This window comes from Lontra canadensis, unplaced genomic scaffold (assembly GCF_010015895.1).
Source record: "Lontra canadensis isolate GAN:19392208 unplaced genomic scaffold, GSC_riverotter_1.0 scaffold10, whole genome shotgun sequence".
Taxonomy (NCBI): Eukaryota; Metazoa; Chordata; class Mammalia; order Carnivora; family Mustelidae; genus Lontra; species Lontra canadensis.
This window is the reverse complement of record NW_022631004.1, coordinates 2,629,014-2,648,304: the sequence shown is the minus strand read 5'-3', so window position 1 is coordinate 2,648,304 and position 19,291 is coordinate 2,629,014. Positions and strand designations below refer to the sequence as shown.

At 39.5% G+C, this 19,291-nt stretch overlaps 1 protein-coding gene across 3 annotated transcripts in view; it reads right to left on the bottom strand.

The window, feature by feature from the left end:
* The window catches only part of PALLD (palladin, cytoskeletal associated protein), a 409,629-nt gene that overhangs the window by 222,564 nt on the left and 167,774 nt on the right, over window positions 1-19,291 (bottom strand). For all 3 annotated transcript variants that reach the window (XM_032855458.1, XM_032855455.1, XM_032855457.1), the window contains exons 3-5: window positions 13,636-13,814; window positions 2,991-3,057; window positions 1,626-1,731 (exon numbers count right to left, since the gene is read on the bottom strand). In XM_032855458.1, the coding sequence (XP_032711349.1) occupies window positions 1,626-1,731; window positions 2,991-3,057; window positions 13,636-13,814 (352 nt within the window). The remainder of the gene's footprint in view (window positions 1-1,625; window positions 1,732-2,990; window positions 3,058-13,635; window positions 13,815-19,291) is intronic.

Genomic DNA, 19,291 nt, shown 5'->3' with positions numbered 1-19,291 from the left:
AGACTTCTCACTGGTTTGTGATTCAAGACTGGGTTTCACTTTTTGTTGTCTTTATATGTCCAAGGACATTGGAACACTTATGTAGTGTTTAGTCTGTGCCAGACACGGTTCTAAGTGTTATATGGAGATTCACTCACACACTGAATCCTCAGGATAGTCCGGGGAGATGCATGGTATTAACTTCATTTTACAGATGAAGAAATGTGGCATAGAGAGGTTACATCAAGTGGCAGAGCTGGGATTTGCACCCAGGCAATCTGGCTCCTGGGTGTTCAACTTCACATGACGTTGCTTACAGTAATAAAGCAACAGAGTTTCTCTAAGCCCCTCATCCTACCTGTACAACTGGAATGTGTGTCCTTCCATTTAGTGTCCCTGGAGAATTTAAACCAATTAAATGTACCGTTTACATTATTATGGTGCTTCCATATTTAAATATTTCTTGCTCTTAGGCTTTTGTGTTACACTTTAACATATTCTGCCACATTCACGACATGTTTCACGTTTCCCATGCATAGTTCTATAAAGTGTTACGTTCATGACATGTTTCATGTTTCCCATGCATAGTTCCATAAAGTGTTTGGGAATGAAGCTGGTGATATATTTTTTTTTTCCCCAATGAAATGTCTAACATGGTGCTAATAAACACTCACCACTCATCAATACTTAAATATTAAACAAAAAAGATCCACTGATTTAATCAGAAGTATTTTTATAAGTACCACTCTGGTTTAGGGATTTAAAGGAAACATCTACGCCATCTTTGAATGAATTATACTGGTTGGTTCAAGTTTACAAACTCAAATATCTTTACTGTTTCCCTATTCCACATATCCAAGAGTATATGTCACATACTACAAATACTAAAACACCTGGGTGCTCAGTAGATGGAGGGCTGGTGATGGTCACACAACAGATTTACCAGTTAGGAATTCGTTTACATTTCAAGGGCAGGGGTGGGGAAGCCTTTTGTGAGTGTACTAGTTAAATATATGCATCACAGCACAAAGGCAAAGTAACATACATCTGATTATAACATTTCCATTCTAATTTTTTTTTTTTACTGTTTTTAAAAACATTTCTTGTAGTATTTGCAAAGTAAACTATTACCTTCCAGTAGTTTGTATTGCTGTTCTTTCTTGGATATGGTAGTCTCATAATGGAAAAAAAAGCAGGATAAAAATGCTTGGTTAAGTCAAGGAATTTGTATTTTTTTAATTGTTTATCTCTTGGAAAAACTTTTGTTGGTATGTGGGCTTTTCTTGCTTCTAATTTGTTTTAAATAAGCTAATAAATGTGGTGAAACAGAAGAGGATTTATGGGTGGAAGAAAAATCAAATAGTAATAGCTAAAAGAGATACCATTTTCTCAGGTTATGAGCTGTTAGGGACATTCCTAATGGAAACGCAAGCACTTACTAATCGGTGATATGTTTTTGATTAAAGACGTTTTTAGTGGCTCGAAAGGGACAGTTTTACCTACCATTTTCTTTCCTCTCAGTTGTGCTTCCACTTAAAAAATACTGCAGGGAGTATACCAAGTTGGAATCAAAGCCGTAATCTTTAAACCAAGAAGTTTGCCAATGAGTTTGACTCACTGTGGTCTCTGGTCCAAGGCGCACTTACCTGTTGAACAGGGACTGACAATGGTTGAATCACAGCTGTGGTCACTCCTGTCTTTGGAGAGGATGATCCTATTGTCAAGGAGACAGAAGTTGTTTTCTTTTGAGCTCTAGAAAATAAGGAGACAAGTGTGTTCCACCAATTTTTTTTTAAAGCAGGAATTACTCTTTGAAAGATTTCCCCACAAGAGCTCAGTTTCTTTTCGTGCATTCAATCCACTTCTGTTGTAAGTGCTTCAGAAATGGGAAGCCATAACCTACAGTTAGAATAGCTGTGGTCAACATATGCATAGACTAGACCTTATAGATAACAAAATAAACACACAGGGAAAAGAAAAATAACTATATATAGCTCAGCTAGTATCAGAGAACCTGAAGTACTGAACTTAAAAATCAAGTCTGGAGAAGGTCCAATCTTTAGCAATAAACAGACACTTGAAATCTTTAGGGTTAGGGTTCCGTATTTAATTCAAAGTTTTAATGGTCTCTTTTAAGTCTAGCAGGTGTTCTTTGTTCTGGTTTCCAATTTTGTTGAGAATGTCTTGGCCTTTTAGTCTTTTCTTACTGCATAAAAGTTAGTGAGGTGTAGAGAAAGGTTAAGAAGAGTTGGTTTCTAGGCCCAATTTTGCTAAGAGGCTGGCTGTGCAATCTCAAGCAAGACGAGTAGCTTCTCGAAACTTGAGATCCTTATCTGAAATCAGGAGTGCCAGAGCATATCATCTCATAAGGTTCCTTTAGCATTAATACTCAGGGATTATTTGATGCTGAGTAGATAAAATTGTTACATATCTGCTAACAGATCAAAGGAATTTATTAGCACAGTCTCAATACTCATGGAGTTTTTTACAAAAATCCCCGTAGGTTTGATTTTATTTTTGCAAACAATTAATTATTACCATCAATTTACATAATAATTATTTTGGAAAATAATCCATTTGTCTTTGTAAGAAGAACTAAATTTTACAATTTTCCTGGTAAGATCTAACTAGCAATAGTCTTTATCCAAGTATTTCTGGGCCAATTACACACTTTGCAGTTGGTATAATTAGACTGGTCCTCATTCACATTTTAGTTATGATTTAACTAGCTTCCTCTTGATGCTGATGTTGTTCTCATATATTTATAACCAGTTAGTTGTCCTTGAAACTTAAGATTGTCTATGGTTTGACTTTGGAATCTCGATGATGAAATGCAGACTTCAAAATCTAAATTCCTAAGTTAAAAATTGTGTTCCACATTCAAATGTTTGATCTTTGGCTGACATCAGCTGACCTCTTCCTTCACAGCACAAGGTACTCTGCTTCTCCCCCCAATGATTCTGTCCACATTCTTTGTTGTGCAGAGAATTGATGGGATTGTAGGCACTTACTGCGGCATGGCTCCAGGGTTTGATTTGAAAGCTAAATTTTCACTCTCAGAATCTGTTGAACTGGCACCTGAGACAATGAGAAATAATGATAAATTTAAGATTTGAGTAAGCACCTATAACTGCTTCAAAAAGTAAAACTGTTCATTTTTAAATAATAACATACAAAGTCTTATGTTCAAATAGGGAATGGTTTAGACCGTTTTTCCTTGAACTGTTTTTCTGGAAAACCACTTAGAGCAAAGATCTACTGTAAAAAGCTTTTTTGAAAGCCATATGCTTTTAATGCCAGATTTCCTGTTAGTTTAATTTTTATCACTTTGGTCCTCACAACCATATTTTAAAATGGCTTATAAACTATGAAATAAATGTGTGCGTGTGTCTCTGTGTGTGTGTGTGTGTGTGTGTATGGGCAAAGCATTCATGATTTTAAACTTTAACCCTTTCCCGGGAGATTACAATCTGTGGATTATTAATGTCTTCATTACTCATTAATTAGGAGATGCTTTCTGACTCTGTGATAAATTACAACAAAATAGTGGCTTCACTCATGAGTTAGAAGGTCTCCGATTTTGGATTATGCTTTCCCAAATTCATTCGCTTCATTACTGTTTTTGAATTAAGGGTGACCTTATCAGGTTTTTAGTCAAAATGCAAACTGTACTTAGCTTTAATGCTCATGTGTTTTGTCACAGATTTAAGTGACAGATTTAAAATAATTGTAATGATTAGAAGTATACTCTTGACATTTCTTTTATGAGATATATTTAAAGTGAGTTATATTATTTTAAGACACTTTAATATAAAATAATAGTGCTTATAGAAAAGCAACCAAACAGCACAGAATTGTGTGACATAATACTACAGACCAGTGGGTACCTTCCTTAATGCCATTCTGCACATGTTAATAGTCTGATGTCTATTTGTCAGATAAATTTAATGTATTAACATATACTTATGTACATAGCTCTACAAACGGAATCACACTATATGGACTCTTTGCAATTAGTTATTTTTGCTTATAAATACATTCAGAATATGCACATTTCCTCAATTTCTTGGATAGCTGCCTAGTGTTCCTTTCCATGACTCCATTTCTCCCATCCTTTATTAATGTTTTAACATTCAGGTTTAGGTAACTCTGCTGGAATGTCTGCTGTCCCTTCCTATTTACTTCTCTAAGTACCGCTTAGTATAGGCTTTCTTCAGTTAGTTCCTAGACTCCACAATAGATTCTTGTCTTCCTCTCTCTGTCAATCTTCAACCTATGTCATTTTTTACTATAGCACACCTTTCCCATTTAAAAAAAAAACAAAAACAAAAACGGAAAACAAAAACTAAGATAAGGAGTTTCAACTCAATAAACTTAAAAACCTAAAACCTGCTATTTAGTGACTTTCGTGATTTCCAGCCAGATTTTGTAGCTCTATCAGCCAGAACTACCATGTCCTATAACCCCGAGCCAGAGAGTTGAACATACTCACTGGTGTCCATTCACTAGGTAAGGGGAATGCAGCAGTGAAGAACTATACACATACAGCCCCCACACACCTGCCCTCGTGGAGTTTACATTCTTCTGAAGACACAGACCACAGACTAAATAAATAGAAGACATGGATGGCAGTGGGTGAAATAAGAAAGCACATCAGAGCAGGGATCTAGGGAAGGGGGGGACTGGCCTGGGATGCAGTGTTATGTGGGGTGGCAAGGAAGGCTCTATCAAGTTGGGGACTTTGAGTAAAGACCCAAAGGAGGTGGGGGCTTTCCTTTCTTGGTCTTTTCCCATGTTTGTACATTTACTTATATTATTCACTCTCGCAGGAAAGTCTTAGCTAGTCTTCTCTCGATATTCTTTTAAAATAAGCCAAACAGGGGCGCCTGAGCAGTGGTTAAGTGTCTGCCTTTGGCTCAGGTCATGATTCCAGGGTCCTGGGATCAAACCCTACATCAGGCTCTGTGTTTGGTGGGAAGCCTGCTTCTCCCTCTCCCACTCCCCCTGCTTGTATTCTCTTGCCATGTCTCTATCAAATAAATGATTTAAAAAAAAAAAAAAAAGATAAGCCCAATAGTGTTTTCTGTGCTCTGTTTTCTCTGAACTCCCTGTGTTTTTGCTTATACTACTCAGGTCACTTATAACACCATATCTGCTTGAAAATTTTAAGTTCTTTGGAAAATTGAGGAAGGGTTAGGAAGGGAACTACCAATTTTTGAGTACTTACTATTTTGCCTGGTAATCTGCTAGGTACTGTACAACATTTAATTATTGTAATAACTCACCTCACTAAAAGGTGAAATGTCCAATTACACATTAGAAAATTGAGGAACCAAGAGATTAAGTAATTTGCATAAGGTCACCTAACTAGAAGGCAGCAGTGAGAGGAGTTTTGAGCTTGCGGTCTGTGACGTCCCCCCATGCGGTATGACCTTCACGTGCTGTGGATGTCTAGTCCTCCCAGGCCTCAGCTTCATGCTTCGCTAATGGCAGGCCTTCAACTGCTGGCAGGATCAATGAATGGAACCTTGGGGACTGCAAATGCTTGTTTGCGGAAAGTGAACTGAGCAACCACAGAAGAGCAGCATGCTCCAGAGGGGGCAGCAGTGGGAGGCAAGTCAAGAAAGGTGTGGGATGAAGAATAAGAGGGCCAAAGTGTTTGGACTTTATGCCCAGGCATTGAGAGTTGTAATTGGGAAAATGAACCATGCAGGATGAACTGGGGGAGTAGCAAACTAAAAGAGCAGCAGAACCAGCAAACCATCAAAAATAGGTGATAGAGAAAATTTTAACCATGAGAGGAGGTATGGGACGTGAGCAGAGGAAACAGGAGTAAAAATCAGTAGCCTCGGTTACCAGAAAATCATGGGTAACCTGAGACAGCTCAGTTTTACTGGAATCACAGGAGCATTAAAGAGAAAGGGCGGGGGAACAAAAACCCCACAGAAGTTATCACAGATGCTAAGTGGCCAGAAACTGGGGAGACAAATAACTGTTTTTCATGTGATTCCAAACATATTACATCTTAAAAATAAAATCCCCTCTGATTACCGAGTTAGAAAACCTTTCCTTTTTTCAAAAAAAATAAATTTTTTTCCCAATTTTTAAAATATTCTTTAAAAAAAATTTTTTTTTCAGCGTTCCAAGATTCATTGTTTATTCGCACACCCAGTGCTCCATGCAATACGTGCCCTCCTTAATACACACCACCAGGCTCACCCAGCCCCCCACACCCCTCCCCTCCAAAACCCTCAGTTTGTTTCTCAGAGTCCACAGTCTCTCCTGGTTCGTCTTCCCCTCCAATTTCCTCCAATTTTTTTTCCAGCTGATTTTCAGAAAAAGGTAAAGGGCCAAAAAGGTGGGTAACCCCTGGATAAGAACACGTTTGCTAGTTTTTGCACACCTGTTCAACCCTTGTGAAATCTCAATGTCACCTTCTGTCTCAGGTGTCAGAGCAGCTCTTGCAGACGAGGGAGCAGATCAAATCTCCTTATCTGTGCCAGCAAGTTCCCTCCCGCCTCAAGATGACTCTCCCCTCCCTCTCTCCTTCTGTCTCCTCCCTTTGGTCATCTGCCCGGCACCTCCTGGTCAGGAAAGGACATTCCTGTCTCTGGTTAACATTTTTGTATTTATCAAAACATCACAAACCATTAGAGACTCTAATCTCAGCAAACAAACTGAGGGTTGCCGGAGGGGAGGGGGTGAGAGAGATGGGGTGGCTGGGGGATGGACACTGTGTTATGGTGAGTGCTGTGAATTGTGTAAGACTGATGAATCACAGACCTGTACCCTGAAACAAATAATATGTTAATAAAAAAATAAAAATTAAAAAGTTAAAAAAAACAAAACAGCCCATTACTTTTCAGGTTTTGATGGAGGCTCCAGTCTTGCAATTACTATCCATCTACTGTTTATCCAATGTTCACCTGCCTAAATGCTATTTCTATATTGTTCCTCACACACAGTGAAGGAATGAAATGCCATGAACTCTGCTCTATTCTGGAAATGCAGTACCAGTGGAAATGTCACAAAAATGCACCTGCTGTCTTGCCTTTAAAAGGTGTTCCCTTTTCATTTAAAATACATACCCCATTTAATACTGCCTTGTAGGAAAAGACCCAGAAAATGTTACAATAGTAAAAAACTTTTTAAAAAAATCATTGGGGATACCACAACTCTGATAACTTCAGAGCATATCCTTCAGTATTTTATCCCTGTGTACATATATAAATGTTTTAAGAAGATGATATGCCTATTGTTATTGTTTTTCCCTACTCACTCAATACATTGTAAAATGCCTTTCCGTGACATGAGACATGTAGTTTGTAATATTCTAGTGGCTGCTTCAGATACATGTGTGCAACTTTACCGTAATCAACCATTTAAAATGTATGTATATATTAAATATGTATTTACGACCTTGAGGGACTTTAGTGAAACTGGTCATGGAGTTCAGCCTTTGCGCACACGTTGCTTTTCAAAATTTAAGGAGTAAATATACTCCGCCCCCATTCGAATTACTCATCCTCTCCCTCCCTTCTCTCTCAGTTGCTATAATCACCAGTGCAGCAAGAATCTTTTAAGACTCAGATAAAACTAATGAAGCAATGCCAGCGATTTATAATTTTATAAATGATGAATGACTGTAAAGACATTAAAGTGAGTTTTAAAGAATGTTTTAACATAGGGCACCTGGGTAGCTCAGCTAGTTGAGCGTCCAGCTCTTGGTTTCAGGTCAGGTCATGAACTTGGGGTTGTGGGATCAAGCCCTACATGGGGCTCCACGTTTGGCATGGAGACCGCTTAAGATTCTCTCTCTCTCTCTCTGCCTGTCCCCCTCCCCTGCTTGCTTTCTATTTCTTTAAAAAAAAAAAAAAATTAATGACATGTAGTTGTGACACTTAAGTCTAAAACAAGGTACAAAAGAGTATGCAGAGTAAAATGTACACACATAGGATAAAGACTGCAAAGATCAAAATATGAAGAGTAACTGTCACAGAGGTATCACATTACACATGGTTTTTATACCTTCCTTCTACCTGTATGTTTTAAGTTTCTAAAAAAATTCCTATTTTTAGAACAGCAATCTTGGCTCATTGTGTATGCCAGGCACTGCTCTCCATCCTTACAATAATATAATTTTCTCCATGCAGAGATGGAGAAAATGAAGCACAGAGCCAGTGAGTAACTGTTCAAGGTCATGGAGCTAAGAACTAAGCTAGCCAGAAAATATTATAAAAGTTATTTCAAAATAAATGAGGTAAGAAACCCCCAAAGCTGTGTTTTGACTCCTTTAGCTTCTCGTAGTGTATCTTTAAAATCCGTAAAAGAAACCATATACTCAGAGGGGCTCTCCCCTGGTGGGGTTCTCTACAATATCTCTTCATGCTTCCAAATGTCCCTTAAAGGGGCACATATTTTATCTGATGATTCAAAGCACTGAGAACCTACAAATAAATGTCACACAGGGTCTGCCTCCCTGAATTATGCTCAAGGATTCCTGCCCCTTCCCCACATCTTTTATGCTGCCTTGCCCTCCTCTCCATCCGATTCCTACAAGGTCAGTTTTAATCCCACCTCTTCAGCCCACATTTCAGGATCACCCTGCCCTCTCAGGAGCTCCTAAAGCTGTCATAATCTGTGTAAACCATTTTATAATCAGGAGAAGGTGGCAGTGATGGAAACTTGAGATGTCTGTATTTATTTCACATGCTTACATTTACCTTTTCTATCATGAATTTAAGATTATTCACCATCAAGTCCTGGAGGGTAAACCGCCCCCCCCCCCATCTAGCACACAAGTGGGTCAGATTCCATTCCCTTTCTCCTTTTCCAAGACTTTGGTCTCATTCTTACTCTCTTCCCTTCTGCATGGTCCAGAAGGATTATTTGCATTAACATAGAAACATACTCTAGTAATTCCAGTATAAAAACAAATAAGCAAATAAAGTGCAAAAAACCATCTTTCTTGACCTCACACTCCTTCCTAGATACCCCATATCTCTGCTGGTGGTTGAACAAAACTTTCCTGTCACGAATATTTGTTGCTTCTCCTCCCATATTTTGCAAACTTTTCTCAACTCATTCCATGTCATTGTTGGTGCTCTCCAAATTCCCCAAACCCTTCTTGTTAAAATCATGGGCAACATCCACAGCTGCGGACCCCAGTGGTTTCCTCTTTGTCCTCCTTTGACTGGATTCTGAGGCAGCAGTGGACAGAGCTGGCATCATCATCCTTCCTAAAACACTGTCTTCTGCCCCTTCTTATGCTACTCTGACTGGTTCTCCCCCATCCCAGGGGCTCCTTCTTATTCTCCTCTGCTGGCATCTCCTCCTCTTGGAAATTCAACATGGTGGGAAGGATCATCCCCGGCTCTGACTTGGTCGCCCTTATTCTTTCCCATCACATCTTTCTCCCTCATGAGTCTGACCAGTAATATGCCCAGCCCCATAACTTTCATTACCACCCACATCCTGATGCTCCCTAAAATATCTTTCTCATCCTGCGTGCTAGGCTATATTCTTCTGTCTACTTACTGACTTCTCTAAATAGGGATTCCAAACTTGGCATGTTCAAAACAAAGCTCTTACTTTCCTCTGCCCCTAAACCTATTCCTTGCCAGTCCTCCATGTTTCAGAGACTAGCAACACAGTCCGCACAAATGGTAAAGCTGAAGTCCACCGAGTTGTCCCTGATCCCTTTCACACACATCTAGTCCACCGCACGACTTCTGGGGTCTACCTCTGAACTCGTAACTCAAGTCGGACTCTCCCCTTCCGTTTAGGACAGTACTCCTGAAGTCCCATTGCTTCTCCTCCATACTGCTGCAGAAGGCTTCTAGCTGGTGTCCGATGATACACCAGAGCAACAGTTGAAAAATACAGGTCAGATAATCTGACCTTTCAGTTTAAACTCTCCATCATTAGGGATTTTATTTAGCATAAAGGCCAAACTGCTAACAGTAACCACAGGGCTCTAGGTCACACATGTGCTGACCATGGCCCAACCCTCCAAGCCATCCCCTCCCCAGACTTCCTTCTGTTCCTTGAACACACAAGTTCCCCAATGCCGCCATCATCATGAGTTCATGTGCATTTAGCTCTGTGGTTAAGAGGGCAGACTCCGGAGTCAGACTCCTGGCTTTCAATCCTTGAATCCTAGGTGTGTGTGAGAGAGGTCATGGACATCCTCAGCCTCTCTGAGTTTCCGCTTCCTCAACCAGAAAACAGAGGTGATTTTTGTCAGGGTTAAATAGGATAATGCATGTGAGAATGAAGAACAGACCTTGGCTCCTAGTTAAGGCTAAATAAGCGCTGGCTGCTGTTCCCAAGATACAGTTTATTTAGTATCCTTCTAAAACTTGATGCATAAGACAGTGAAATCTAGTTTTCAACCAGCAGGTTACATTTTTAGCTAAGGTTTTATTGAGATTTTGAAGTTCTATAAAAAACTTCCTACCCTTGATAGACCCCACAGTTGACTGCCTGCTCACACAGTAACAGCAACATGGTTAGGATCCAACTCCATAGAGATTTGTGAGAGTCTAATTCAGTGCTGGAATGAGTAAGTATAAAAATTTCCTGGGGCACCTGGGTGACTTGCTCAGCTGAGCGCCAGACTCCTGATTCCAGCCAGATCATGGTCTCAGCCTTGTGAGATCCAGCCCTGTGTCAGGCTCTGCACTGAGCATAGATTCTCTTTCTCCCTCTGCCTCTGCCACAACCCCCCAAACCCCGCATGCACATACTCTCTAAAAATATAATAACAGAAGTAAAAATAAAAATTTCTTACATGTAATTATTCTTTGGGATAAAAAATACACTAAAATTTGTGGGGTTGTTTTTTAAATTGTGATCTATACTTCATAGACTAATGAGCCAGTTTTCTAAAGCAACTTACTTCAGGCTTAGGAGACTGACTCTTTTCTTTCTTTCTTTTCTTTTTTTTAAAGCTCATTTATTTATTTGAGAGAGAGAGAGCCGAGTGAGCAAGAACACGAGTGCCTGGCAAGGAGAGGCATAAGGGGAGGGAGAAGCAGGCTCCCTGCTGAACAGGGAACCCAAAGTCAGGCTCAGTCCCAGGACCCTGAGCAGAAGGCAGACACTTAACCGACTGAGCCTTCCAGGCACCCCAGGAAACTGACTCTTAATGGCTCTTTATTCTTGTTCTGCCCAGTTCCCTCATCCTCTCTTCACACACAATCTATCTAAACTCACAGACACCCCATTGCTAGTTGGCTACCTAAGTAAATCCAGTGTTGTCACGTGGAAAACTGTACACTGAGAAATATCCATTATCTTTGTTGAAGTTCTGGCATGAAATGTGTATGGTATAAAAAAAACAGTGATTAAAAATATATGTTTATAAAAATACATTATATGTTTATTAAAAAAATAGATATATATGTTTACTGATCTATTTATTTTAGAGTGGGAGACAGCACAAGCTAGGGGAAAGGGAGAGAGAGAATCCCTAAGCAGACTCACCACTGAGCGCAGAGCCCAACATGGGGCTGGATCCCAGAACCCCAAGATCATGACCTGAACTTAAATCAAGAGCTGAGCACTTCAGCAACTGAGCCCCCCACACACACCAGGAACCAGTAATTAGTTTTTGCCGGCTGATAACTCATCTGGAGGATTTCAAAGGCAGGAAAGCACTGAGAGTTCAGGAACTTCTATACAGAAGAAGCAAACTCACTGAAATAATTAAAGACCGTGGTCTGAATGTTGCGGCTTTACCAGAGTTAGATACTGAAACTGGTTTCAAGAGGTAGAGAAATATTTTCTTTTATTATGTGAAAAGTAGGTATATCTCATATATATATTTCAGTTAACCTTTTAAGTTAATTTGTATCTTGTAACACTTTATATATTTCTATTATGTCACTTATAACATCACTTGTATTCTGTTTTTTTTTTTTTTTCCTATGTGTCCATCTCTGCTGTTAGACTGGGAACTCCTGGATACCAGGGAATGGCTCTTAATCAGATTTGTGCCTGCATTATCTGGCACGTATTAGGGCCTTAATAAACACAGGCTGAACTCATTTGGTAGGCTATTAAATTGAATGTGATTTCACATAACATCTGTAGTATAAAAGCAATGCATACTAAAACTCACCACATTTCCAGCAAAGCTGAAAGCAAATAAAGCATTTAATTTTAAGAGGCTCTATCTGAATTTGGATTTCGGAGACCTATCTGATCATCATTAGCAAACAGTTTTCTTATGCAAGTTTAAGTTCTTTCATCTTAAGTCCTTTCATTGTACTCTAAAATGCTTTAAGATGTTTGCCACCCAGCCTCCCACCCCATGACTAATACTGCTAACTTACTAAATTTTAAGTCTTTTTAGTTATTCGTTTAGCACTCTAAAATGTATGACACAGTAGTTAAGAATATGGGTGTTGGAGCAAGACCTGGGTTCAAATCCCTGGGGTGACTCTGAAAGAGCTGCTTTAACCTCTGGGCCTCAGTTAACCCACATATAGAAGGAGATACTATTAACACCTCACAGCCGTACGGGGAAGTTTAAATCATTATGCATAAGTATGCATACACTTATAAGTGCCATGTAAGTATTACTTATTGTTCTATAAAAAATATTTGCTTTCATTAACAGGACAAGGTCCCTTGAGGAGCTCACAGAGGTTTACATTCAAAGACAACTTAAAGGATCCTTTTATTAAAAGTAAAGGTACATACTTTCAGTCAGTGATAGTAATTCCTCTGCAACTATGTTTTTTGTCAATTCTTAAAGAGCTATGAATTCTGATTCATACCTTGCTTTCTTCTACCTTAAATAATAAAGAAATTTGTTGAAATTAAATGGTTAAAAAAAACATAAAAAGATGAAGAGTAAGGTAGTGGAGACCTCAAGGATTTGAATTTTTTTGTATTTTAACTACTATTTTGAAAAGCAACCAATTAATAGAGTATTCACCAATTTATGGATTTAGAAACAGTATGTGCACTGTGGCGCTTAAAGCATTTCCAACTCAAATTATTGGTATTGATCAAAATGCAATAATAATTTAAAACTGGATATTTTCACATCAAGTTTCCTACTAATTTCCCACAGGCTAAGTCTTTTCAAGAACCAAAGAAATATTCCACTCTCTATCTAACCCTTTTCAATACAACAGTGATTCTTGAGGTTTTTTCCACCTAGTGATTCCAAGTTCATAGCACATTTAGGAGGAAAAACACAATCTTAATAAAGAGGAAAAATTCTAGAATACAAATGAGAACATTTACAAATATTCAATCATTTAGCACTTCCATGAATGATTTCCTAAATCATTTATAATTAGACTCTCTCTGGCTGATAGACATCGTATTTCAATATGTTCCCCTTTCTTTCGTCACTAAAGAAACCAAAATAAGAGACTTTATATTTTCAATAAATTCAAGTTCATAGTTCATGTAGCTGAAATGTTTTCAATTAAAAGGAACAAATATTGACATTAGACATAGTTGATGTATGCCCAAGTGTCAGAACGGTTCGATTCATATAAAATTTTCAGGAGAAAAAAGGTTGGAGTCACAATGCCATTATGTTGCTTGTATTGGAAAAGCACATTCCCAGTGAAGCCTGACTCAAGCTCTCAGGCCCCATCTACCCCTTTAAATCACTCACCCCCCACCCCTTACCTTCAATGAACACCTCCGCAGATGTGGTGTCTGAGCCGCTGGGGTTTGTAGCCAGACAGGTATAGCGACCTGTGTCGTCCTCGAAGGCCTCTGCTATGATCAGGGTGTGAAGGTCCCCACCCTCACTGCGGATCTGAATATCAGGAGTGTTGTGTAGCTCCTTCCCCTCACAGAACCATCTGCAGGCCAAATGGAGGTCAAAGGACAGGAGAGAAAAAAGGAAATGGTGATGTTTAAAATAATAAAGCAGAAGCAAGAGGCTAATGCCCTGTAATAAGATGCTCATTTGATTTAAAAAAAAAAAAAAAGATCTGTGTCAATGTTACTGAAGGAAATGCTACGTTTTAGACCGTGAAATTAATGACTAGACAATTCCCACAGGTTTTCTTTGTAAAGCATCTTGTACACTTTATCAACCTTGAAATAAGGGATATCGTGAAATGTGGAAAAACCTTTTTAGTTACAAAACAAAAGGAACAGAAATTCAAAGTGTCTTATAAAATGTTTTATCGCAGATGCCCCTTATAACTTGATCATTCGGACCTTAAGAAAAATAGGAAATATAAACATTATGGTCAAAATACTTCACGTATCAAGGGGAACAAGTCATTATGTTAAAAAATCATAGGCAGCAATATTTTTGTTGACCCGGAGACTTTTGATCAGCTGAGCAGTAACAGATGTAATGATTTCCACATTTCTGATATTTACAATACTTTGTAGCAGCCCGCCCGGCCTCCGCGAGGTAGGGAGATGGAGGCTGCGCTATAATTCATTCTTGCTGGTCAGCACTTTTCCTTTCCCAAACAACCAGGACGGCGGTGTAGGAGGCTGCCAGCTGCCAGACAGTTTTAGCGCGCGCTTTCTCTCACGCTTTCCTTATTCCCTGAGCACCTCAGACTCTCAACAGGATTTTCACAAAAAAACATGAAGCTGCCCTAAAACCTCCTCTGAATGTGATTTATTTTTAAAGAAATATGTAGGAATGTGCCACTTAAAACTAAAGCACTGAGGTCTCTGGGACGGTATTGTCTATTTACCTCTTAATCGGCACTTGGATTTCCTGAGTCTCCTATTCTATAAAATTCTCTGGACATTGCATCCTTTTGTAAAAATATGGCATCGGAGGCTAACTTTTTTCTGTACTTATATAGCATAGTTTAAATATATATCCATATTTAACCTGAAAATAAAACTAGTTTGCTAACACTCCGAGTATTAACTTGAGAAACTGTATTAAAAATTAAATATGGGTTACTCATCAAAGAACAGGTAAGACTTTGGGAATTAAAAGATAATGACCACCACCGCCTGGCCAACAGAGCAGCCAACAGAGCAGCCTCTGCAACACAACACATATTACTTCTGAGATGGAAGAAAAGGGCAGTATTTCTTAACTCTGGGGAATTTTGTAATTTCCTTTGTCTTTTTAAAGATTTTATTTATTTGAGAGAGAGTTAGGGAGAGCGAGAGAGTGATGAGAGAGGGAAAGAGCAAGAGAGAGGAGAAGGAGCAGGGGGAGAAGCAGAGGGAAAAGAAGAAACCAACTCCCCACCGAGCAGGGCGCCCGATGCAGGACTCGATCCCAGGACCCTGGGATCACGACCTGAGCCGAAGGCAGATGCTTAACTGACTGAGTCACCTAGGTGCCCTTTTTATCACTTTTTTTTTCATTCATCTTCATAAAGTTGCACAGAACATTCCAGCCTAGAATCATCTTCCAGTTCCTTCTTTTCTGTTCTCTTTCCATAGTCATAGACCAGATCTTCACCCACGAGAACTGACTGTAGATTAAGTTAATGGATGTTGCCGTCGCTGGTGAACTATAGATTCCTTCTTGATTCTGTATCAGACTAAAGCTCTTCCCTACATACATCAGTCTCTAAACTTCAGATCTGTCATTGAAGCCATTTATATACCTGGCCCTGATTCTATTTATCATTTTCCTATATGAATCCTGTTTCTATTAAATATTTGCATGGATTTATTATTTCCAACATAGTCCCGATGTAGCCCTTGCTGACCTTCCTTTGCCTATCCTTTCTCTTCCTTGGAATTCTCTCCCGCCCTCTTCATTAAAGCCACTTAGGGACCGCTCTTCCTTATAGCCAAGCTAAAGGCTCTTTCAACAGATTAAATCCAACTGAACATATGCTTGCTGGGCACCTTCTATGTAGAAGGTATGATTACATATTACAGGTAATAGAATAAAGCCTGGTAAACTGGGCAACTACTTAAGGATGGTCTTTATCTTCCATGGAAAAGATACAAAGTAACATTTGATGGGAAAATAAAGCATGACAAATACAAGAAAGGTTTCAAAAAGGGCAAGAGTAATTGCTTTGCTTAGATGTGCTTCATAAGGAAACCACTGCCAGCCACCCAAGGGAGTATGGTGTCCTGTCCTCTAACTCCCAGGCCAGCAAACCTACAGCCTGCAGCCCCATCACCTGTTTTCATATGGCCTGTGAGCCAAGCAAGAAAGGTATTCATATTTTTTTGGCAAAAATATCAAAAAAGAAGAATTTGTGACATATGAAAGTTACATAAAATTCAAATATCAGAGTCTATCAAGGTTTTTTTTGGAACCCTGCCATGTTCATTCATTGACATATTATTTCTGGCTCCTTTTGCATTATAGTGACAGAGGTGAGCAGCTGTGTCACAGTATAGGGCCCACAAATCCTAAAATATTTTCTATCTGGACTTCAGAGAAAAAGTTTGCCAACCCCTGCTCTAACTTCTTGCTCCTCAAAGTGGGATCCTTGGACCAGCAGCATCAGCATCACTGGGGAGTTTACCAGAAATGCAGATTTTTTTTAAAATTTTTAATTGTTTAAGTTTCTTTTCAGTGTTTCAGTATACCAGAAGTCATTGTTTATGCACCACACCCAGTGCTCCACGCAATACGTGCCCTCCGTAATACCCTCCACCAGGCTCACCCAACTTCCCACACCCCGCCCCTTCAAAACCCTCAGATTGTTTTGCAGACTCTTGATCCTCATCCCAAATCTGCTCAATCAGTTCAGATCCTCCAGGAGACTCACGGGCACACAAAGGGTAAGCAGTCTGGCTGGGTCTGTGAGGCGTGGGCCATACCATCCCGTGTCACTGAGGCCTGGCTCTCCCTCCAAGCTACTCACTTCTTTAGCATAGCAACCAGATCTTATGCATTGTACCTCTGGTCCCTTGCACCTAACTGCATGTAAAATTATGTTCTGTTTCTCTTACCTCTGTCCTGAACAAATTTTAACATCTTTCATTTGACCATTGATCACACAGCCTTTTGTGACAGCTTCTGTATTATTTCCTCACACCATTATTTGAGGCCTACTGTATTTACACCTTATTTTCCCACCTAGGAAACAGAATTCTTAATTGCAGAAAAAACTTCTAAACTTTTTTTTTAATTGAACCCCAGTGTATTGTATATTCGATGCTCTAAAAATGTGATCTGCGGGCTGCCTGGGTGGCTCAGTGGGTTAAGCCTCTGCCTTCGGCTCAGGTCATGATCAGGCCCTGGGATCGAGCCCCGCATTGGGCTCTCTGCTCAGCGGGGAGCCTGCTTCCCTCTCTGCCTACCTCTGCCTACTTGTGATCTCTGTCAAATAAATAAATAAAATCTTAAAAAAAATAAAAATGTGATCTGCTCCTTGTTACTTCAGAATATGCTTCCCATGAAAAACCAAATAGTGAAGGATCTGTAGACAAACAGATTTGGAAGATGCTATAGGTCTTACTTCTTGATGCTTACAATTCACATTTTCTTATCAAAGGCCCTGAAAGTCCTGGGGAGAAGAAATTAAACACTGTCTAGTCTAGTATTTACTCAACTTATTTGACCATGAGATTCTAATTGAGCATCTACTGACATTTTGTTCAGTCATGTGAATGTTGTAGAATACTTTTCTAGCAGACTTTTCCCAAAGAACCTGCAGTTTTCTAAAAAATGAATTAAGACCAAATATAATCTAAGCAATGATGATAGACGAAAGGTTGAATTGAAGAAACTAATCAGTAAGTGCAATAAAATACTTGAAATAGACTTTTAAAATGTCAGAAAGACTAAGGCAACAAGTGCATTTTCTGAGACAGTCTAATACCTATTTTGTCTTCCGATGTGGTTCATCCAGTCTTCCACAACTGCACATGGTGGAACAGGTTGGTGCTTACAGACCATGAGACTGATGTGGTGTTTGCTTTCTAAGCACTCATGCTATTTGTTCTCCACCTCCATGAATAATAATTAAAAAGCCTCTCAGATTGTAACATACAGAAAACATAGTGCAGAGAAAAGATGAAATTTGTCCATATTCAGCAATTCATCAAACAATTACTATGAGTCATTTCTATTGCACTGACACTCTTAGGGAAAGTCAGATTGTTCCTGATAGAAATGGTCACTTGACAGGTCCTTCTATGTTGTTAAAATGTTGTGAGACAGGGTGTGACTCGAGACGGGGAAAAACTGCAAATATTTAGATGGTAGACTCCCTGTAGCAACCAAAAGGGCAGCATGGTTCCTGGCCAATATTTAGATAAGTGTGCATTTAATTTATGATTGGAACCATTTGCATGTTGCAGCTAGCAGTGGCCGAGCAACGAGGCTCAACTATGAGTGACTTCAGGAAAGTCGGCTATCTTTCCTGGTTCAGGTCCCTCACGTATATGAGGACATGAGACACTACAGCCATCAAAATTGCATGATTCTAAGGTTCTTGGTGAAATGGAAGGGTTTTATGTTCAGGACTGCACTTAAAGCATTTCTACAAATGATACAGAAACTTCTTTGACGAAAGATCCAAGTAATTAATGACCTCTCTTCTATGAAATATACTAAATATGATAGAGCTTCTAAGATTATAAGGACCCCATGTTGGGTCCCTAAGTGCATCAATGGACTTAGCCTCTTGTCTTTATCACTACACAATGCTACTTCACTTTCCACCTTCTATTGAAATCCATTCTTCATCTGCCTCTCTATCTTGTGACTTTTTCCAGGGTAGAGACCTGGTGTTTTTTACTTAATTCACTAACTTAATAAGTGTGCTATATGTTCCAGCACAATGTTCGGTACATAGAATATATTAACCATGCTTTTTTATCTTCTGTATTTCTGAGGCTTTAGACATCTGAGCCTTGCTGATCCCAGAAAGTCTGCCTCTCCCAGGGCTAGGCAGTTCTTGGATATAGTAAATAGCTCCTCTGGGCATACCTTTCAAATGAAAGCTGGACTCTGGAGCCACATTCCCACTACCTCTTGTAATCGGCTCTCCACTCAGGGCCACTCCTGTCCTGCTCTAATCACCCCAGAACCAGAGGCAAAACACCAAGGGACAGCAGCCCCTAGGCTGCAGAGTTTACTACAATTATTCAAACCAGCGGATCTTAAATGTGCTTACCCTGCTTCACCCATTCCTTCCTATGGAAACTACATAAAGCTCTTGCCCATGACCACTCCTCCCACCTCCCCCACCCTTTGCAGGAGGCACCTGGAGGTCCCCCTTGGGGTCCCACCTGGTATAGCATGCTCTTTACACTTGGAACCGTGAATAACAAACTACCTTTCAATGGCAGTCCAGTCCTAATCTGTTGGCCTCACCATACCTGAATAATAATAAAACCTACATTTTAAAGCACTGAACTAATCAAGAAG